This window comes from Danio aesculapii, chromosome 11 (genome assembly GCF_903798145.1).
Source record: "Danio aesculapii chromosome 11, fDanAes4.1, whole genome shotgun sequence".
Taxonomy (NCBI): domain Eukaryota; kingdom Metazoa; phylum Chordata; class Actinopteri; order Cypriniformes; family Danionidae; genus Danio; species Danio aesculapii.
The window spans coordinates 37,771,095-37,795,004 of record NC_079445.1 but is presented as its reverse complement, the minus strand read 5'-3'; the positions used below and the strand labels follow the sequence as shown (position 1 = coordinate 37,795,004).

At 35.7% G+C, this 23,910-nt stretch overlaps 1 protein-coding gene across 2 annotated transcripts; it reads right to left on the bottom strand.

Annotated features, from left to right (window-relative positions):
* Positions 1-852: 852 nt before the first annotated feature.
* itih3b.1 (inter-alpha-trypsin inhibitor heavy chain 3b, tandem duplicate 1) lies at positions 853-23,910 on the bottom strand. 2 transcript variants are annotated; one of them, XM_056468704.1, is made up of 23 exons: positions 23,815-23,910; positions 23,264-23,424; positions 22,568-22,672; positions 20,635-20,797; positions 20,437-20,547; positions 20,236-20,364; positions 19,121-19,237; positions 18,828-18,996; positions 18,482-18,592; positions 17,369-17,550; positions 14,911-15,090; positions 12,226-12,353; positions 11,980-12,146; positions 11,659-11,712; positions 10,450-10,494; positions 10,316-10,360; positions 10,168-10,224; positions 9,262-9,318; positions 9,079-9,180; positions 8,651-8,828; positions 6,927-7,075; positions 3,885-3,969; positions 853-1,419 (listed from the first exon to the last, which is right to left on the bottom strand). In XM_056468704.1, the coding sequence occupies exons 1-23, from the start codon at positions 23,884-23,886 to the stop codon at positions 1,305-1,307; spliced, it is 2,682 nt and encodes an 893-aa protein (XP_056324679.1). In that variant the 5' UTR covers positions 23,887-23,910; the 3' UTR covers positions 853-1,304. The 2 variants fall into 2 exon arrangements, with proteins under 2 accessions (XP_056324679.1, XP_056324680.1); XM_056468705.1 differs by having other exon boundaries at positions 10,450-10,491.

Genomic DNA, 23,910 nt, shown 5'->3' with positions numbered 1-23,910 from the left:
CTATTCAGCTTAAAGTGACATTTAAAGGCTTAACTAGGTTAATTAGGCAAGTTAGGCAATCATTGTATTATGATGGTTTTGTTCTGTAGACATTCAGAAAAAAATATTGCTTAAGGGGGCTAATTATATTGACATTTAAATGGTTTAAAAAAATATTAAAAACTTTTATTCTAGCAGAAATAAAATTCAATTCATCTTCATTTCTATAGCGCTTTACAATGTTAATTGTGTCAAAGCAGCTTAACATAGAAGACTATAGTAAATTGAAACTTTTTCTCTCCAGTTTTCAGAGTTGAAGTTCAGTTTAGTTCAGTTCAGTGTGGTTTAATTTTCACTGCTGAAAGTCCAAACACTGAAGAGCAAATCCACCAATTCGCAGCTCCACAAGTCCCAAACCAAGCAAGCCAGTGGTGACTGTGGCGAGGAAAAAACATCACCAATTGACTAAAGTGAAGAAAAAAACCTCAAGAGAAACCAGGCGACCATTTCTCCTCTGGTCAAACTTGATGTGCAGAGCTGCAGTCTAGGTGCTGGAGGCTGGAGAACACCGGACGTCCATCATGAAGAAGCTGCAGGTGCGAGTAGGTCACCGGCAGGGGTTCATGCTGGCCCACGGAATCAATGTGGAGACTCGTCTGTCACTGGGGTCTTTCAGGAGTCAGTCCCATGCTCTCCACTCCTCCATGACAAAATAAAACAAATAAGACTAGAAGAAAAAAGATTATAGGAAATATTGTGAAAATTTCTTTGCTCCAATAAACATCACTTGGGAAATTTTTGAGAAAAAAAAACATTTTAACTTATATTTGACTTCAACTGTGAATTATCTAAATCATTTGAAAACACTCTACGTTAGATGTTTGATGCTAAGCTTTTATTATTAGACAGAACCACAAAACATGCACATTTTAAAAATGATATCAGCACCAATTAAAGTGTTACTGTGTATACATGGCTACGTTTATAAGTAATGTTAATTGCTGATGTATGACGTTTGCCAGATTAAGCCCAGTTGCATATTTTTGGGTAAAGACACATTCATAAACATTCAAAGATACAGTCTGACAAATAGATACAATTAAAAAACTGACAATTTCTGCACCCTAAAGCAAAACATTATAGACAATGTTAGACTTAATCCTAACATTGTGTAAAAGTATCCTAATAATGTGACATTTTGCACATTATGAAAGCATCCTGCAGATTTCACAGCTTTTTAAGCGATAACAGTGACCATAATACAGACTAGATAATAGGTCAGATGGTAATGGTTGATATGACTGTTATAGTAAGTTGTGCTGAATCTATGGCTGAGTGATGGCAAAATCAGAGATCGTCTTCTGCGTGACAGCTTCAAACGGGACAAGCCAACAACCAACGACAGGAGCAGCAGGAAGCCTGTAGTCCTTCATTGTCACCCTAAAATAAACAGTGGACACTTACTTTAAATACATTTTATAAGAAATACATGCAAAATGGCGGTTTATGGAAGTTCAGCTGCATGTACAATACCAGTCAAAGGTTTAAATAATCGAGTACCAAATTTCTGAAGAATTGTGCGACAATAAAGTCATGTAAATAAATGCAAAATTTAAAATAAATGTATTTTTTAATAAAAATCAACTTGGTGATTATAAGAGATTTCAGTAACACTTTCTATGAAGACTTTATTTATAATGCATTATAAGGGTATTCCTACTTTGTTATAATGTATGCATAATACCATGTTTTGTGTCATTTCATTAATAATCATAACGACAGTATAGTAATACCAAACATAATTGTAGCCACTTAAGTTATTATAGACTATATATCCCATTGTTTTATGTCTAATATTCTTTTCTTTAAGACACTATTGTGCTATTCTACATCATATTTTTCATCTTTTACTTTGATGATTTGCTAGAAATAAAGGGGGGAAAGTGGTCTTTTAAACATTTGAAGAGCTTTATGATGTGCTATTAAATCTTTAGTATGGGGACCAATTCTCACACAGTTATAATTGCTTAATATTTTGTATATTGGATAATTATGAGTAGATATTAATGCCTATTATATACTATATTCTACATTCTTTAATCTTATTGCATACTGTCCCTACTGAAAAAACCAGCTGAAACCAGCCTAGGCTGGTCGGCTGGTTTTAGCTGGTCGACCAGCCTGGTTTTAGAGGGGTTTTGGCCACTTCCAGGCTGGTTTCCAGCCATTTCCAGCCGTTTCTTAGCTGGTCAGGCTAGGAGATGACCAGCTAAAACCAGCTTGACCAGCCTAGGCAGGCTGGGAGCCCAGCCAAAACCAACTATGTCCAGCTTAAACCAGGCTGGTCAGACTGGTTTTAGCTGGATTTAGCTGGTCATTTTCCAGCCTGACCAGCTAAGACCAGGCTAGAAATAGCTGGAAACCAGCCTGGAAATGGCCAAAACCCCTCTAAAACCAGGCTGGTGAACCAGCTAAAACCAGCCAACCAGCCTAGGCTGGTTTAAGATGGATTTTTCAACAGGGGTACCATAACATCCTAGGGCTTGAGTGTCCACATATGTGGACAGCACATTTTAGCTCTTAAGTGGCTATTTAAAATACTTTGAATGTTTTATATTTTGTTACAGACATTCAGTGTCATCCTGCAACTGTTATGCAGCATATGAAATGTCCCAAACACTATTTTTAACTGTCCAAAATATGAAAAGAAAAATAGTTTTTACTCTCTGATAGTCAAAGCAAGTTAAAAAAAAATGTTTCTATGTTAAATATGCTTTAAAAACATTCAGGAAAAAGTGTTTTATGTAAATTCGGACCACGAGTCCACATATATGGACATCATCTTTCTCTAAAACTACATCGTATCAAAAGATGTTACTTAGGTTTTTATTCTAATTAGGCTCTAATAAGCCCAAATAGGCAACGCAGTGGCGCAGTAGGTAGTGCTGTCGCCTCACAGCAAGAAGGTCGCTGGTTCAAGCCTCGGCTGGGTCAGTTGGTGTTTCTGTGTGGAGTTTGCATGTTCTCCCTGCATTTGCGTAGGTTTCCTCCGGGTGCTCCGGTTTCCCCCACAGTCCAAAGACATGTGGTATAGGTGAATTGGGTAAGCTAGATTGTCCATAGTGTATGTATGTGTGCGAATAAGTGTGTATGGGTTTCCCAGTGATGGGTTGAGGCTGAAAGGGCATCCGCTGTGTAAAACATGTGCTGGATAAGTTGGCGGTTCGTTCCGCTGTGGCGACCCCATATTAATAAAGGGACTAAGCCGAAAAAAAAAATGAATGAATGAATAAGCCCAAATAGCGAAGAGAAATAAAAAAATGCATGTTAAAAAACACCTTGGGCCTTAGGAGGTTAAAGCATTATAATGCATTCATAATCACTTATAATGACTTTCTTATATCGTCATGATATGTAATGGCTGTTTAACACAATATTAATTTTTGTTACTTAAAGCAGACAATTTATTTAAATAAAATGCATGTAAAACATTACAATGATAAAAATATATTTATAACAAGCTTTACCCTAATAAACTCTTAATCTATACTTATTAATAGTTAGTAATGTACACTATGAATATTTGTTGCTGCCTTAAATTTTTAAGTTGAATCAAAATAACTTTAAGTCACTTCAATGTACATCAATTAAACTGACTTAACGCATCAAATTAAAATTTGCATGACTAGAAAAAGTATGTTAAATCATGATTTAGTTATTAAAATAAGCTAATTAACAAGTAACATAAAATAAGTTGTGTTACTTAATGTTACCTAAAATAAGTAACATAAAACATATGTTGTCATAACCTTTTGATAATTACATTTTTGGGATTTTATAGCCAATATTTAATGCCTAAGCTAGTTACTTGTCACACTATATTAATTTATTTATTTATTACTTACCAAGATGCCTTCACTTCCTGGTCCTTCAGCTTCAGCATTGGTGTTTGCGTTCCCGGAATCACCTCATATAAAATCTCAGCTTCTCCTTAAAATATTATTTACAGACCAGTGTTACTAGTGCTGGTGTAAAATAACCACAATATTATCATTAACAGGCCAACACAGTGGAGATTAAAGGTACAATGAGATGACAACAATTTAAAGGGGACCTATTGAGCAAAAATTATAAGGGGTTTAAACACAGTTGTGCGGTTATAGTGTGAATATAGTCAGCCTCTAACGGTAAAATATAATTAATTTAATTTTTTTTTTTATAATTGGACTTGATTAAAAGAGTCTTCAGAAACACCCTGTATATATTCTCCCTTTGTTTGTGTCATCAGAGGGGGGAAAGCACCACCTATGAGTGATGATCTCTCCCTCATTAGCAGTGGTGGAAAGTGTACTGAAAAATCATACTTAAGTAAAAGTACCATTACTTGCTTAAAAAATGTAGTGCATGCACACAACGTCTTAAGATGTTAATATTAGGTTAGATTAAGGTCGTGACGTCAGGTGACCAAAATTCAATGTCAAGCCAGTGTCTAAGGACAACGTTATTTTGATCACAAATAACAACATCAACTGACATTGATATTTGGTTGATTTTTAGGTTATGTTAGAAGAGAACCAAAATCCAATGTCGAGCCAACATCTTAAATCATATTGACGTCAAAAACTGACATTTATTCGTCAGATATGGCAACCAAAATCCAACGTCTGATAGATGTCATATTGGTAACGTCCACACAACGTTAAGCTGTAACATCATTAGACACTGATATTTGGTTGATTTTAGGTTGGACGTTGGACAGTGACGTTAGCCTGACGTTGAGTTCTGACATCAAGCTGATTTTCATTTCCAAACAAAATGCAACGTCTCCATGACGTTGAAGTACAACATCGATTTAACATCATGTTGATGTCTAGTGCCTGCTGGTTGTTTAAGTCCATTTCGGTCATCATATAGTAGACATCTGTCATCTTCTCATCAGTGACATGCATCTAAACAGTCTCATGGTCATTGCGTGTAAAGATTTTGGACATCTTCTTGGACACTTTTAAAGTTTCCAAACAGTTTGCTGCAACTGTTTGCTGCACCCATGTCTTGAGGTAGTTCATTATGATGTGATTTACCTTCTATGTGTGATTTGATTTGACAGGAATCACAGTACTGATTTTTCTAATCCTTGTAGACAAGAAAAAATAAAGTAGTGACTGCAGATTGAAGGTAAGTAATGTAGTAAAAGCACCAATACTGCACTAAAAATGTACTCAAGGGAAAGTAAAAGTACACATTTTTTAAATTACTTAGTGAATTACAATTCCTGAGAAAACTACTTAATTACAGTAGTTTGAGTATTTGTAATTTGTTACTTTACACCACTGCTCATTAGCATAAACAGCCCTAAGTGAGAAGCAGCCTTCCACCATTAGAGTTTCATTCACACTGTACCCCCCAAAGATAATATCAGAAACTAAGAGGCATTATAAATGTTGAGTATTAGGATCCACAACTGAACACTGGAGTCTCCATAGACTGCCTTCTTCTGAGCCACTTCTTTAGACATATACAGTTTCAGTTTTTCACAGAGATAACATTAGTCCTGTTTTTAATCTGCCACTGTGGTAATGCATAGGCATCTGTTGCTCCACCCATAGGTCTGGGAGCACAATCTCATTTGAATTTAAAGAAACAGTCACCAAAACGACACAATTTTGATCAAAGACTAAAAGGGGAGGTTTCAAAGAGTTATAAAACATTATGTGTGGGCTATTTTGAACTGTATTTTCACACTCTGGGGACACCAAACACTTATTTTACATCTTGAAAAAAGGGGCACAATAGGTTCCCTTTAAACTAAATTTAGTTTTTAGTTTAAACTGATTTAAAGGTGCATGTTTTGAAAACTCTGCCATCGTCCTTTAAAAGTAAACCACAAAAATATGATTTTGTGAAAACAGTGACATTGTGTGTACGTGTAGCAGTGTTTCTCAACCCTGTTCCTGAAGGCACACCAACAGTACACATTTTCTACCTCTCCCTCTTCAAACACACCTGAATCAACTCAGCAGAACATTAGAAAAGACCCCAAAACCTAACACGAATGGGTCAGATAAGGGAGACAAACTAAATATGTACTGTTGGTGTGCCTCCGGGAACAGGGTTGGGAAACACTGATGTGTAGTATGTGTTCAGTCTATAGGAATGAGCAAATACAAACCAAATGCCAGAAAACAGGACCATATGTGTGGAAACATGAACAGTTTCTTTACCTTTTTGTAATTTTAACAAAATGACCATTCTGTTAATGTACCTTATTCTGCCTAGCATGCATATGCATGCACAATACAGCAATTATTTTCACATAGTCTTGTTTTAACAACCTTGTTTTTATGTAAACATACACTTAATTGGTTGATACATTACATATACAGATGAAGTCAAAATTATTTGTCCTACTGTGAATTTTTTATTTCTTTTTCAAATATTTCCCAAATGATGTTTAACAGAGCAATTAAATTTTCACAGTATTTTCTATAATATTTTTTCTTCTAGAGAAAGTCTTTTTTTGTTTTATTTCGGGTAGAATAAAAGCATTTTTTTTTTCTTTTTTAAACCATTTTGTGGTCAATATTATTAGCCCCCTTAAGCAATATTTTGTACAGAACAAACCATCATTATACAATAACTTGCCTAATTACCCTAACCTGCCTAGTTAACCTAATTAACCTGGTAACACCTTTAAATGTCACTTTAAGCTGTATAGAAGATTCTTGAAAAATATCTAGTCAAATATTATTTACTGCCATCATGGCAAAGATAAAATAAATCAGTTATTAGAAATGAGTTATTAAAACTATTATGTTTAAAAATGTGTTGAAAAAATCTTCTCTCCGTTAAACAGAAATTGGGGAATTACATATACAGGGGGGCTAATAATTCAGGAGGGCTAATAAATCTGACTTCACCTGTAAATGCTTGATTAGTGACTCTCTTACCTAAAATGCCAGATGAACTGACATCTTTTGGCTGCTGTCGAACTGCAGGCCAGAGAAAAACACTACCATCTTCTTTATGAAGAAGAATGACAATGCGCATGTTTCCCATCGTAATGTCCATTTCATTACTCCTCAGAACCAGAGATACACTGAGGTCAGAGTAAAGACAATCATTGTTATTATTAGCTATAATAACCACAGTCTAATTGTTTAACTATAGCAAAAATAACAGGAAAAATATTGCAATCATTTTCCTAGAAGCCTATCAACATGTTTTTAGTAGAATCTTTGGCTGAAAACATGGTTCCTGGCAATTCACAACATAAAAGTCAATGACTTCTAGCACTTTGAGAGTCAAAAAAAGTAGACTTAAAGTTGCCTCTCATATGGAGACTGAAGTCACATGCATTGCTCAGGTGTGAGCTTTAAACAGACTTCAACAGTGTAAAAATCTTGATGGTGCTGTGGGTCTTGTCTATCAAATCTGACATTTAATTTGTATTTTTTATTGGATTAAAGTCAGGTGATTGGCTGGGCCATTCTACAGCTTGATTTTCTTACTCTGAAAGCATTTGGGGGTTTCCTTGGCTGTGTTTTGGATTACTGTCTTGCTGAAATGTCCTGCCTGGTTTTATCTTCTTCATCCTGCTAATGTAGATGTTGGACTGAAGCAGCTAAAGTTTATTTACAACAACTAAGGGTTGAGAGTTGCTAAAGAACTACTGAGAGATTTCAGCTGCTGTCTGGGCTTTCACTGCCTTTCTACAACTCCCTTTCTTCATGTGTCATTTCATTTTATTATGCATTACTTCATTTGTAAACTCATTGGATTTGTTTTCTTTGCTTATATGGATTTATTTGGTTATTACCAACATCCAGTGACAATTTCAAGTCAATAGCACCTTTAGAAATATGTTTTCTGAGAAAAATGGCAACATGTTCAATACTTATTTTCGCCGCTGTAGTTGTTGGTATTAATTTTGTTCCACCTGTAAACCTTTTTTAACTCTCAAAGGTAGCCGGGAACTGTTGACATTGATTTTTATAAGCAAACAAAAAGTTTCAACTTTAACTTGTATTTTATGTTTTACTGAAAAGTTAATGAAAAGTCATCAAAATCATGGCCAATTGTTAGTTTTGAGTGAACATTCCTTTAAAAAAACAGATAATTACTTTCCACTGGTGTGAGAACCACAATAATGCATTTTGTTCTTGGTGTGAATGGAACTAAATTACCATAATTTACTTGTAATAAGATTAATAATAAAAAAGAGGGTTGCCAGAGCGTACAATACATATTTTTTTGATGTGATAGAGACTAAATTGACATAATTTGCTTGTAATAAGAATAAGAATAATATAAAGGGTTGCCAAAACATATAATACATATTTTTCTAGGTGTATATGGGACTAAATTGACATAATTTGCTTGTAATAAGATTAATAATAATAATACAGAGGGTTGCCAGAGCGTACAATACATATTTTTCTTGATGTGAATGGGACTAAATGGACATAATTTGCTTGTAATAAGATTAATAATAATAAAAAGGGTTGCCAAAACATATAATACATATTTTTCTAGGTGTGTATGGGTCTAAATTGACATAATTTGCTTGTAATAAGATTAAAAATAATAAAGAGGGTTGCCAGAATATTTTGTAAATCTTAAAAATGCATAAAATTATAACAATATATGCATTTGTTCATAGTTAAAATATTACTGTTCTGTCTCATGGTGGGTGAGTTCTTGATCCCATGAAAACGTCTTAGACTCCGACCCATAAGAGTAGTCAATTATAGTAGTGCTGAGTCGAAGCTGGTGATTCGGTTTGTAAAAAATGACAATTTGTTTGAAACCATTCCCTCCAATCGTCTCAAGCTCTCCATTCATATAGAATTCTGAAGAGTAATGACAAACAGTGCAGTGAGAATGTGCATAAAACAAAATATCACTGTTTATTAAACTGAGCTCTGCAGGGGCGTAGCAATTGGGGGGGGGGGGGGATGCGTCCCCCTCACTTTTAGAGACAGACCATTTAGAAACAGGTGATTAATAATTATATGAACGTATGATCTCATACAGCCGTCCCCCCCACTTTTAAATGTCCGCTACGCCCCTGGAGCTCTGGTACAATGGTGGATATCTGACCTGTTGGGTCATTCTGTTGAAGTCTGACATTCAGAGCAAAAGGAACATCATAACAAATAGGCTGAGCATTACCAGAAGATTTTAAGATTCTAATGCTCTTCCCTGCAGGACAGAGAGAGGAAGAAAAGCACAATATGATGTAACCGTACAAAACACTGTATAAAATGAATAAATCCCACATACATGGAGGTGATGTTGTCAGAGGTTTCTGAGGTGTTTTTCGTAATTGAAAGCCCATATCTAAGCATGAGCAAAAAGAAACAAGATCAATAAACGCAACAAATAAGTAATATATATTAACCAAATATACAGTTGAAGTCAGAATTATTAGCCTTCCTGTTTATTTTTTTCCCTAATTTCTGTTTAACAGAAAGAAGATTTTTTTTTTGGGGGGGGGGGGGTCACCTTTATTTGAGAGGACAGTAGAGAGTATTGACAGGAAAACATGGGGAGTAGAGAGAGGGGAAGGATCGGTACAGGACCGCGAGGCGGAATCGAACCCGGGTCGCCGCAAGCACCAGAGTGCATGCGCCGGCGCACTAACCACTACACCACTGGCGACGACAGAAGATTCTTTTAACACATATGTAATAGCTTTAATAACTTATTTCTGACAACTAATTTCTTTTATCTTGGCCATGATGAGAGTAAATAATCTTTTACTAGATATTTTTCAAGATACTACAGTTCAGCTTAAAGTGATATTTAAAGGCTTAACTAGGTTAATTTCATTGTATAATGATGCTTTAACTAGGATAATTAGGCAAGTTAGGGTAATTAGGCAAATCATTGTATAACAGTGGTTTGCCCTGTACACAATCTGAAAAAATATAGCTTAAGGGGGCTAATAATATTGACCTCAAAATGGTTTTTAAAAACAACATTTTTTTTGCTATTATTCTAACTGAAATCAAACAAGTAAGACTTTGTCCTGAAAAAAAAATATTATCAGACATACTGTGAAAAACTCTTTGCTCTGTTCAAACATCAATTGAGAATTATTTGAAAAAGAAAACAAAATTCATGAGAGGGCTAATAATTCTGACTTCAACTGTACATTTTGGCAGTTAATATAAAGTAGAGTTGTACCATAATCAAGGAAGTCATAATGATAATCAGTTACAGTTCTTGAACTCATTGTTAAACCTAGAATAAAAACACTGGTTTAGTACAACACCTGTAATATTTATTTTAATGGTTATTAACATTAACACACACACAGCATTCTCAAACTGACCATATTGAATGGGTACTCGTAAGCTCTTAAGTCTGCTTCTGCTACCTATAATGAGACCAAAATTAGCCAAAAGTCTGAGTGGAGATTTCAATGTGACGATTTAAAGTAACATAAATGAAAGAGATGTACTGTACCGGGATGCTGCCTTGCATGGCTCCTAGGAGAAGGTCTATTACCTGCTATGTGGAAAAGTAAAGTCAGACATTAACATCAAACTAATGAAAACAATGCATTGCTATGGTTGAAAAAAGTGCATTTTACAACACTATTTTAAAGTCTGTAGTTTGTACGATTGAGAAATGTGTTGAGTAAATTGTATTATGCACTCAAAGGTTACATTCATTATCAAAATACAATAAACAACAATAATTTTTATTATTTCAAGATATTTAAAACGGATGTTATTGCTGTTTAGAAAATACACAGATTTTTAGGCATCATTACTCCAGGATATGCTGATAATTTGATCTGAACATACCCTAAATGGGTTAAAAAAAAAGACATGCAAACAATTTATTAATGACTCTCTTTCCTAAAACCTATGTATTGATTGATAATAAGACATGCTTCTTATTTCTTTCAGTGCTGAAAACAATTGTGCTCCATATTTTTGCGTAAACTGTAATATGTTGTGGGCTGCACAGCAGCTCAGTGGTTAGCACTGTTGCCTCACTGTCCCGGCTGGGCCAGCTGACATTTCTGTGTTGAGTTTGCATGTTCTCCTTGTGTTGGCGTGGGTTTCCTCCGGGTGCTCTGGTTTCCCACACAGCCCAAAGACATGCGCTATAGGTGAACTGAATAAACTAAATTGGCCAAAGTGTATAAACGTGTAAATGAGTGTGTGTGGGTGTTTCCCAGTAATGGGTTGCAGCTGGAAGAGCATCTGCTGCATAAAACACTGTGGCGACCTTTGAGACTAAGCTGAAGGAAAATGAATTAATGAAATCGGGCGTAGTTTATGAGTGTGTGTGTGTGAATGCGAGAGTGTATGGGTGTTTTCCAGTCCTGGGTTGCAGTTGGAAGGGCATCCGCTGCTTAAAAACATATGCCGGGATAGTTGCTGGTTCATTCCACTGTGGCAACCCTGGTAAATAAGGGACTAAGCCGGAGGAAAATGAATTAATGAATGTAATATGTTTTTCAGGATACTCTTATGAATGAAAAGTTGATGAATCACATTTCATTCAACACTGATGATCACATTTGCTCACTTTTTAGTTTAATCTTGTTCATATAAAAATCTGAACCACAGTTTTAAACACTTTAAACTGTTTTCGTTGTTTATAAATAAGCCTTTCGATGTGTGTTTGGAAATACTGGAAAACTATAAATATAGCTTATACCTGGTTTGGCTGCTAATAACATTCCAGTCCAGTTCGTAATCTTTTGTTTTCTCCCTAAGCATGAGAAACAATGCTCATTAGTACGATTTCATGGCATAATATTCAATCAAATATAAATCACAGCGCTCCTACTGAGTTGGGTGCTAGGACCAAATTTAATTTAAATGACCAAATGTCCGCACTCTATAATTTATTAAATAATGCAACAGCAAATTTTTTAGCTATAAGCCAAATTATTGAGTGTGTGCATCTTTGCTGGATGGCATAATATTCATTAATATCCTGCAGTGTTTTTTCTTTATTTCATCTAACACAGTTTACCTGATGAATGTCTCTTTTCTTCATTGGGTTTGACCGCAACCTGCACTTCGTCTTCCTGAGGCTTGGTGACCACCAATGATGTAAGTGGTGTGACAAATTTGTACTTGAGAGAAAGTTCAAGGGCTTCTTTCTTTGCGTTGTCTTTTTCCTGGCCTTTTAGAAGCATGCTGAGGTAGGGGAAAAATGTAATTAGGAAAACTGCAATGCTACGATTTGTGCATACAGTAGAGATGAATGAATATTTACATTTTCGCCAGTAACTGCTTCACTGTAAGAAAGGCCCATAATCTACTGATGTAGTTCCCGTGTTCAAGTCCATCATTTCCGAAATCGTCTGTGAGTAGACTGTCATTATATACCACCTTAGTGCTTTTCTGGAAAGAAAAGAAAATTGAAACCTTTCTAGCATATCTTAGCACACTGCTAGCACATTCCAGTGGATTGCTATCATGTTTTATGGCTAGCATGTTTCTAGAAGTTTATTTATAAACTATTTTCGAGAGGATCACGTGCTTATGATTGACCACAGCCGGTCCCGCATTAGCTAATCATGATCCTCCAATCATATGATTCCTGTCACTATAAATAATCCCAGTAATCATTCCACAACTATCTTCAGCAGGAAGAAGCCCCCCTTCCTCCCCTTCTCTTCCCCCCTTTTCAACTAGATTGGGCGGCACGGCAGCCCAGGGGTTAGCACCGTTGTCCCACAGCAAGAACACCACCAGCTCTGGTCCTTGCCGAGCGGGTTTGCATGTCTGTGCTGAGTTTACATGTTCTCCCCATGTCCGCATGGGTTTGCCGTGTTCCCTGTTTCCTCCCACCGTCCTAAAATATTCAATTCAATTCACCTTTATTTGTATAGCGCTTTTGGATTGTATCAAAGCAGCTTCACATGAAAGGTCATAGTAAATAGGAACAGTGTAGTTCAGTTTGTAGTGTTTAAGTTCAGTTCAGTGTGGTTTAAAAATCACTACTGAGAGTCCAAACACTGAAGAGCTAATGCAACGATGCGAAGCTCTACAGATCCCGAATCATGCAAGCCAGTGGCGACAGTGGAGAGGGAAAAAACTTTACTAATTGGCGAAAGTGAAGAAAAAAAACCTTGGGAGAAACCAGACTCAGTTGGGCACAACCATTTTAATTTCTCCGCTGGCCAATATGCATCGACTAAGCCAAATGGGCACTATTGTCTAGCTCCCATCATCAGTATTTTCCTTCTCAAAGGAGTTCACCTTAGCCACATAAGCCAGGGAGTTTTTGAGGTCTACCTGATCTCAATCTTCTGAACTTAAACACTACAAACTGAACTACACTGTTCCTATTTACTGTTACCTTTTATGTGAAGCTGCTTTGACACAATCTACATTGTATAAGCGCTATACAAATAAAGGTGAATTGAATTGAATTGAATCTTCCCACTCGCCCCGCAAACGAAAGGGAGCCCTGGGCTCGAGGATTCCTTGAGCTCCTGGTTCTCTCCTGGGACAGCATGCCAGACAAGCTTATTGTAAATCATCAGCTAAGTGTGAACTCTTGAAGTTTAGTTTTTTAAATTATAGAGCACTTTTAAAGCAGCAAGGGCTGATCAAAGTGATGTACATAAAACGCAGAATGAAGCCCATATTTGAAGACATATTTGTTGAGAACAGGGCATGTTAAGTCCTAAAACATGCTAACATGACTTAGCATGTTTGTAGGATGGTCCAAAAATGCTTAAAGCATATATTACTATATTACTTGCAGATTTGCAAACAAGAATGAACTAACATGAATTACCATGTTGCTAGCATGATTTTAGTATTTTCAGTAGATGATACTAGCCATTTCCTAAATTCTGCTAGCATGTCTTAGCACTTTACTAGCATGTTCAGCAAGTTACCAACAAAGCATAGTACACTGCTAAAATGTTTTATTGCTAGCATGTTTCTTGTATGTTTCGAAACATGTCATACAGTTTATGTACATTATTTGTTCTGAATGTTAGCATGTATTAGAAATGTTAACGTTCATTTAACATGACCACCACATATTACCCTAAATTGTTAGCATATTGAGGAGCAGCACGGTGGCACAGTAGGTAGCACTATCGCCTCACAGCAAGAAAGTCACTGGTTCGAGCCCTAGCTGGGTCAGTGGGCATTTCTGTGTATAGTTTGCATGTTCTCCCCGTGTTGGCGTGGGTTTCCTCAGAGTGCTCCGGTTTCCACCACAGTCCAAAGACATGCGGTATAGGAGAATTGGGTCAGCTAAATTGTCCATATAGTGTACAAGTGTGAATGAGTGTGTATGGATGTTTCCCAGTGATGGGTTGTAGCTGGAAGAACATCTGCTGGGTAAAACATATGCTGGATACAAGTTGGTGGTTCATTCCACTGTGGCGACCCCAGATTAATAAAGGGACTGAGCCGAAAAGAAAATGAATGAATGACTGTTAGCATATTTAACACATGGCTAACAGGAGGAATTACAGTATATGTGGTTAGAATGGTTTGACATGTGGAATGGAAGCTTAAATATGTCTAAATGGCTTCAACATATTAAATTGATTTAAATCTTGTTTGTTTAAATTAGTCTGAATGGCGTAGAAAAATTAGACTGGAAGCTAAAATGAGTCAAAATATTTAAAAAGCACAACATAACAGAAGCAGAAATTGTAAAATAATCAAATAAATAAATAAACTCCTGTAATTATTTATTGACCCTTTCTAATCATGGATTCTGTAGATTTCACTAGTATACAGAAAATAGATATTTTTTTATATTCACATGTGATTTTCAGTAAAAACCTTAACAAAGCTATCTTACAACTGAATAACAGCTGGAATAATATGAGGTTGTGTAAATAATTACAAATAATCTTTTTTTTTTTTTTTTTTTTTAGGACAAACTTATTTCTTTTAAATGTTAGTCAACAAGTGGTGAACTTACCGATAGTGCAATGACCTCAGTGGTCAAACTTTCCAAACTGTTATCAGTTATATAACCAGCCACCACTATCTCAGATCCATTGTAGTACTGGCTGAAAGTGGTTTGGGTAACATTGGCCACTCCTTGGTAGTTAAGCTGGACATTAGTCAAAAGTGGCATGGCCACTTCCTCATAGAAGCTCTACCAAAATAAAATGAGTAAAGGTAAAGATTTATGCAGTAATAGTCAACTCAGGCTCATTCTGATTACGTACCAGTATATACATTTCTGGAGCGCGCAAAATACATCTCATGAGCTACGTTTTTTTGCAGCTTCTGTTTTCGAGAATCCACCAGAGGCCGGTGTGTACGCTTTTTGAGATCACAAATGTCTCACACGAGTGCCATTCGTGCCTGCTGTTCTCATATAAATCCATGAGAGGGCACAGTCGACTGACTGAATGATTGACTGACTGACTGACTGACCGACCGACTGACCGACCGATCCCCCCACCTTTTCCCTTCCCTAAACTTAACCAATAAAGTTTTAAAAAGCACAGACTGACCTGCCCACCCACTTCCCTAAACCCCACCGACAGTGGTTTTAAAAGCAATGCAGAAAAAAAAGCCCTCGCCTGAATTTTACCACATTCTCACCATGTTATTTACTTTTTTTATTTTATTTTTTGGCTTCTGTTTTTGTTTTACCTGCTTTCTGGAACTGTTCTTCACCGGACTCGAACCCAGTGGTGTAGTCGGGGCTATACGCACGTATACTCAGTATGCCTACTTTTTTCCACTAGCTGTTTGGGTATTATGACTTCTGAGGATCAATAATTTCATATACCCTCGGTATACTCGCTTGTGTTGCTGATTAGACTTCCCTAATTTACGTGTATTTGCATCCTCTTTAACTGTATACCAAATGTTTTTTAACTCTCATCTTAATTTGTTTTTCGAAGTCAACTGAATGATGTCTCGCTGAAACGTTCAGATAAAATTATAATACAGCATGGGCGGGTTGGGTGGGTAATAGTACACCACCTTTTTTTTAGGACCACACCAATGCTCGAACCCTGTTGTCGCGGTCAACTCCGCTCTCCATCTCAAGTCCGCCGACGTACGTGTCGAGCTACAGGACAAACTGGTAACAGCAGATAAGCTGTCCACATGCAGGTAAGCGGTCAGCTGGTATGCGCGAAAAGAAACTGTCATACCGCCCCGTAGCATTTGTTTTAAAGATGAAATGCAGCCATACATAGCTCTGGCTACATAATTTGCAATTTCCAAAAACGTATATACTGTAGGGCTACATTTTGTGTTGATAGTTTTGTGTGGATATTCAATACTGCTGGCAACAACAAAGGGCAAACTAGACAATGACCAAAGCTGAATTGAAATCCAGGTTGGCACTGTAAGTAATATAAATTATCCATTAATAAACCGTTTAGTATATGATTCACAGAACAAATCTTTCATTTATTTACAATTTTAATTTTATTTACGGGATCTTGATCTCAGCTCTGACAACTTTTTAACACAGGATCATGGTAAATACATTTCTGGAGAGCGCAATTACGTAGCCAGAGGTAAGTATGGCTGCATTTCATCTTTAAATGAACGCTACAGGGGGTATGAAGCCGCCGCCTGCTTCTGTTCCTTTTCGTGATACCAGCTGACCGCTTAGTGCTGTCACCAGTTTGCCCTGTAGCTTGGCGCGCAAGTCAGTGGACTTAGAAGTAGGAGCGAAATTGACTGCGATGGCAGGGTTCGAGTCCGGCAAAGAACCGTTCCAGAGAGCAGGTAAAACAAAAGCCAAAAAATAAAATAAACAAGTAAATAACAGGTTGAGAACTTAGTAAGAACTGAATTTGTGGAGAAAAAAATTCAGGCAACTGCGAGGGCTTTTCTTTTTCTGGATTGCTTTTGAAAACACTGTTGGTTGGGTTTAAGGAAAGTGGGTGGGTAGGTCAGTCAGTCAACAGCGGCCTCTGGTGGAATTATGTGAGAATAGCAGGCACGAATGGCATTGGAGAGAGAAATTTGAGATCTGATGAAGCATACACAGCGGCCTCTGGTGGATTCATGAAAACAAAAACTGCAAATAAAAAAAATGTACCTTCTGAGATGTTTTTTATGCGGTCCAGAAATGTAGACAGGGATGTGTATCCATAAAGAGCCTGGGTTGCAACTTTTGGTATTGAAAATATAATATTACAACTTAACAAAGTTTCTTTTTTTTTTTTTTCAGTAGTTTGAAACAACAATGTTTATAATAAATAATGTAGTACACAGAAATACACAAAAAGTACTGGAGTTCATTACTGTTTTTGTACCATAACTTATCTGACCAATACAGGCATTTTATTGTTTCAAACTACAAAAAAATATCATAAATATCAAAAAATAAGTCACTTTTTAAACTTTTCAACATCAAAGTTGTTGGACCATTAAAAACAACTTCTTTGTTTATATCTGACCTGTAGTTGAAGATCAGCATCAGAATCCTCATAAATTCTGCGCGCAGCGCCGTTATTTTCCAATGACATCTTTTCCAGAAACTTAAAGCTGACATCAAACCCGAAACCCAAACAGTACAGAGGATATTTTCCACCAATGGCCTTTTTCACATTTTCCTGAATCTTCACTGGGTTGGTCTCGCCTTTTCGCAAAGAATTGCAAAAAATAAATAATTTACAATCAAGAGGTTTTTATGCATAATTATAATAAAAAAGAAACTGCTTAAAATATAATATTGTATGTAGTTGGTCATCCTGCACACATTTAAACAGTTTTGGTGTCCACATTAAGTTAAATTTACAAAAGAGATTTTATATACATAATAAGCTAAACTTTTGTGAAGGAAATGTCGAAATATGGGTGTAATAATTGTCATTCAGATATACAGTATTTATATTTATATGAACATAAACCATGTTTATTCTGACCTGCACTTAAAAAAAAATAATAATAAATTATCATATTCCAATACATTACATCTTAAATGTTTACAAACAATTTACTGACAAATAGGTCAAATCTAGTGTTTTGAATGCCAGTGGCAAAGTATAAAGATGTAAAATAGCAATTAAAGAGTGTTTTGGGTCTAAACTATAATCCTTAAATCACACCAAATTATTCTTCATGTAAATAGATCTGAGAAGAGTGTTTTGGTATACAAATTATTAGGTAACACTCTAGATTAGGTCGCAATTCATGCAATTAACTACTAGTTTTATTACCTGCCTATTATTGGGATAATAACTGTTCATTATAAAGTAGAATCCAAAACCTAAACCCAAATTCTACCTTATTAACTATTAATAAATAGCTAATAAGTAGTTTAAGCTAGTAGTGTCAGTTAATGGTTTGTTAATACTGTGAATTGTGACCTAAACCAAAGTGTTACCAATTATTGTTACACCTTATGACATATTAGATGGAGTCTGTCTATTGCAAATCACAGTAGAAGTGTATAATAGATTTGTTGTACTGCATTTGTTTTGTTTGCATCCATGTTCAAAACATAACCTTAACCTAAACCCTAATCTGTATACAAGAGTGCATATATGAGTGAATCATTTATTTTGTGCCTTTAGTGGGGTCTCCGTCAGTCAACAGGATCAGGATGGACGCAGATCCCTCTTGTGGGTATCGGTTGATCATGTTTACAGCATTTAGCACGGCACCATTTATGTCTGTAGCTAAAATGAAAGAAAATGTATAAAATAAATGTCATTTAATTGAACTGGGGTGGGATTCTAGCATGGCAATGATTGTTTTCATTCACTATACAGTCAAAAATAATAAAACCGCTGAAATAAAGTTGAATGGTCTCAGTTGGTCTATGGTTTTCTACTTTAAAAGCTTTTTCTCCAAACATATTCATTTATTCATCTACGCCGTCTCTGTTCAATTAGCTGATGGTGATATCTTTACCTCCGTCACTCCTAATCTCCTTCACAAATCTCTTTGCTTCTTCCACATTTTCTGCAGTCGCTTTTAGTAGTTCCGGTTTCCAGACTTGAATGTGACTGCTGAATATGATCAACCCGAAGTTATCATCTTCAGCAAGGTCACTCAAAATCCTCAGCATTGCTATTCGGGTCTAAAATTTAAGGCTCATATTAGCTACAACCCGCAGGAAGTCTAATAATGTATGCCAAAAAGCATTTAGTTTGTATGATTCAGCAAGTAAAACACAATGAGAACTGATGGAAATGGAAATGTACCTGCTGTATTTTTTTGCCTTGCATAGAGCCACTTTGATCAATAATAAATACCACGTTTTTGGGAATGCGCTGAACATCTGTAGGTGCAAAGTAGTGAACAAAGTAGCTTTTTGCAACCTGAAAAAGAAAACATAACATGGGACTTCTTAGAGACTTTGTATATTCAAACCATGTGTTCACACCTGGCAGGTTGGTTTATTCATACATTAATTTTCTTTTCAGCTTAGTCCGTTTATAAATCAAGGGTCGCCACAGCAGAATGAACCGCCAATTTATCCAACATATGTTTTACACAGCGGATGCCTTTCCAACCGCATCCCAACACTGGGAACACACACCCATACAGTATAGTGTCCCCTTCACTTTTACTGGGGCATTAGAACTCACACAGACCCCTGCTGGCCTCTTTAACACCACTTCCAACAGCAATCTAGTTTTTCCCATGTTGTCTCCCATCCAGGTACTGACCAGACTCAGCCCTGCTTAGCTTCAGTGAGTAACCGGTCTTGGGCTGCAGGGTGATTTGGCTGTGGCATATGTATTTGACAAGCTAAGTCATGGCTAAACATATTACACGGTTTTTAGAAACTTAAGGCTAAACTGCATCTTGACTAAAAATAAATAGCAGAAACATTAATAAAATGTTTCATTACATATAGTACCAGTAATGTGATTTTCTAGGTCATTTTAATAAAAGATGCTTAATTACATAATTTGGTGAAGACCTGGTTTAAGCTAAGCCCTGTTTGTGGAACTGGACATATATCTCGTTTTTTTGTCCAGACTAAAATAAACCAAGAAAATTGAACTACTAGTCTGAACACATCCTTTCTGAAAATGATTGTTAGTGTAAATTTTGTTGTCATCATAAACAAATTTATCTTGATTCATTTTCTTTTTGGCTTAGTGCCTTTATTAATCTGCAACTTATCCAGCATCCGGAGGAAACCCACGCCAACACGTGGAGAACCATGCAAACCACACACAGAAACGCCAACTGACCCAGCCGTGGCTCGAACCAGCGACCTTCTTGCTGTGAGGCAATTGTGCTACCCACTGCGCCACCATACTGCCCATTTTTCTTGATCTAGATGAAATTCAAATGCACTACATACCTTGAGATCTCCACTTTGTTTTGTTCTTTCAACATCATACATAATGACCAGGTTGCCATTGAGACCATTTTTAGTACAGTCGTCACAATTCTTTTGCTGGTCACGAGTGGGATAGAACTTCACCCATGCCTAAAACAACAGCAAATTTCAGCCAAGCAAACTTTTTGGTTTTTATTTATGTATATAATTTATATTTCTTACGTCTTCCTGTGCTCTGGTGGTAGTGACTGCATTTGCCAGATCCTTAGTGTTCAGACCACCTTTGACCTCCAAGAGCGAAATTCCAGTGCTCTCATGAATGTGTACGTCAATCTAACCCACATGAAAGACACATATTTTACTTTTCCTAGTCTTTTTTCAGATTTCTCAACGTAAATTCATATTTGTACGGTTTCTTACCTTGAAGTCCGCCACTGGCTGCATTGGTTGGGCATTGATGAGTAGCTCATATTTGCCAAGACGGCGCTTTAGCAGTTCCTCGTAGGTCAACTCAAAGGTTACTTTACTGTTTGCAGCCACTGTCACTGATGTTTTAAAGTCTTCTAAAGTCCGTCCAACAGCACTGCGAACAGAGTCCATTTTATTGATCTTGATTACTTTTATTTAATATTAAAGAAATTCATGATATCTTATATTTTACATACATTGGCAGTAGGACTGCACGATATTGGAAAAATCTGACATTGAGATATCTTGTTTTGCTGTGATATAACTTCACCAGATGATTTAAATAGCTCTATTAGGAAAGATTTCATTCATTTTGATCGACTAGGATGATCAAACCCTTTTCTATGCAGTGGATCTGCATAAATTATAATAAATTACAAGCAAAACTAAATAAACAAACTGTGCTTTATGTTTTTTGGGGGAGTCTAACAGTATTCAAGTACAAAAATTGAACAATCAAATGTAAAACAGCATGGTCATCATTGTATAAATATTTTTTATAATATCTTTTAATCTTTAATAAATAATCTAATCCTTCAATGTGACTATTGCATATACACACGTTGCCATGTCAATGCTCAAACAATATATTGTTCAGCTCTAATTGGCAGAATCAAAGTCGATATGGGGTGCGTTTTCCAAACAACGACATAACTCGCGGCAGCATCGGTCTGTAAAAGAACGATGTAGTCATGAGGGTTTCCCAAAACCTGCAAATTATAAAAATCCTGTGTCAGTTTTGGTAAAAACATGCACTCGTTTTCGATATTAACTGAAATATATGTAAATGACACACATAAGGGCCTATGTTTCCTTTACAAATATTATTGAGAATATGCCATATTCTAATCTAAAACATAAAATCACTTACAAAAGCAAACATGTATTCTAGTCTCATGTAAATAAATAAATAATGAGGCTATTTATTTAAAAATGAAATTTAATATATATTATTTATTAGGAAATTTAAAAAATCCTACTTTAATAATAATATTAATAATGATAATTGTTATTATTAAGTAGGATATTGTTTTTTTTTTTTAAGTCTATTTTTACAATTTGACACATGCAAACCACTGCAGAAATGCTCTAACCAACAGGCCCATGTCATCTACAGTAAAGATACCTAATAAATAACCTACTATAAATGTAAACATGAAGGTCTCTGAATTATAAAAATACTTTGAAAACAAATTACACCTAAGAGTGATGACTTGAATGTTTTTTTTTTTTTGTTAGAATGTTTTAAACGAATAGGGCATAGGGGGAAAACTGAGAATAGAACACAGCCAGCAACTATGTTTCTAACTACAGCTCCAGAGGTGAGGCTGGGCAACTTTTTCAGTAATGTTAGCTTGCGTATGCTTCAGTGAATCAAATTTATGTATTTATTTAAATTACATCAAATTTATTCAGGTCAAGCTATACAGCTAATTTTACTTTACTTGTAGGCTATATGTAGAAACAAACACTTACAGTACTTTACTAGAAACGTGCCTTGTGAATACTTACCATGTCTATCGGTGCTCTAAAACTGCTGGTTTCACAATGGCCTAAATATATCATATATCATATAAATACACATGGCCATATGTATTATTTTAATAAAAATATCATTATTTAAGATACAGATACAAGCAGAGTACTGTATTTCTCACTATTTAGAGAGCTAACTCTACATTCATTTTGTTTTGACGTCATTCAGGGGGGATCAAGCAATAATTAGGGGGGTCAATCCCCTACAAACCCCCCTGTAATTCGCACCCTGCATGTTTATAATCAGCTCATGCCTAAGAATCAAACTGATGACCATGACATTGACAAGTATCACAACATTTAACAATAGCATTTATCAAAATTTAACTGTTTTTAAAACTACAAGCACCTGACCAATCCAGCACTTTCTCCTCGAGACACTGCTTGACTGTATTCCTGCTGAGCTTCCTCTTTTTCCTTCACAATTGCATCATATGTCTTCCCCTCTATGGTCCTGAGCAGAAAAGAAGATTATTACTATTATTATTATTATTATTATTAAGATTATTAGCATTTAAAAGCAGGAAATATTATTATTAGACAGAACTAGAGGTGTTAATATTCAATAATACAATATATCATGATAATGAACACGAATAATATTGTTATCGCGGCCACTTGAAAATACTTGAATAAATATACATTATTGAATTTGTAACCTAACATTAATATAGTGACTGTAATAAAAGTGGCTATTGCTTACTGTAAAGTTACTCACTGTACTTTTTAACCCTTTAGCAATTACATTTTTAAAACGTTTGTTTACTCTGAACATCTGTATAAATGTGACGCAACAAACAAAAATGTTTTATTGTTATTATACCCTTTAAAATGATCATTCTCTATAGTGATAAAAGCTCAAAATTTAAGTGTTATCATTAGCATATAGACAGATCATGACTATAAATCAATGTTCTACAATTGTTAGTAGTTTAATTTTTATTAGATACATAAGTGTGGATGTTCACAGTTGAATAGAAAAAGTTTGGTACCACTACTGGGTGAATATTTTAACAGTTTAGACATTAATTGTACATTTACTTACATTCTGAACTCACTAATGAAGGCATTCTTGGGTATTTTGACCTCAAAATGGACCTCTTGAGACTTATTCAAAGCATTTGCCACACGGCTTGTGATGACTGTGGTTGCGTAGCGGCTGGTGACCGTACAGTTGATGTGGAAGCTGTAAATATCTATTTTTTTCTGCATAAATTGAACAAATATCAGTGTTCTTAGTGCAATAACAACAGCAAGAACACCAAGTTAAGCATATTGACATTACCCTTCTTTAGAACACAAAACAATCCCATTTATGTGGACTTTCTCCTCAAACATGATCAATTATTTACACATGTTGAGTCTACATTTGTCATTATTTACAATGTCAATACTTAGATCTTTAAAGTTAAATTCACTCTGAACTCTTTACAAAGATATCCAAACACATAATTTCATTTTATCCCATGTTCTGTTTACTTCTCTCTCGCAATTAACTTTTATGTAATCATCACAAGTTGAGAAAACAGCTTGTAAAATTATAAAATTAGTAGCTTATATCTCCAAATACATTTTTTTTTTTGTAATTGATTTTACCTTTGCTGCAGCAAAGTTGACACAGGTAAACAGAAGGCCAAATAAAGTTAGTCTCAGTGCAGCTTTGTCCATGGTGATCTGAGAAGAAATGGCAAA

Bases quoted from the DNA above. Each gene is read 5' to 3' on its own strand.
- itih3b.1 (XM_056468704.1), bottom strand. From the start codon at position 23,886: ATGGACAAAGCTGCACTGAGACTAACTTTATTTGGCCTTCTGTTTACC. The intron at 10,495-11,658 runs GTATAAGCTATA...TTTTCCACATAG, and splicing joins GTTATTAGCAGCCAAACCAG to CAGGTAATAGACCTTCTCCT. The intron at 3,970-6,926 runs GTAAGAGAGTCA...TAATATTTTAAG, and splicing joins CAGTTCATCTGGCATTTTAG to GAGAAGCTGAGATTTTATAT.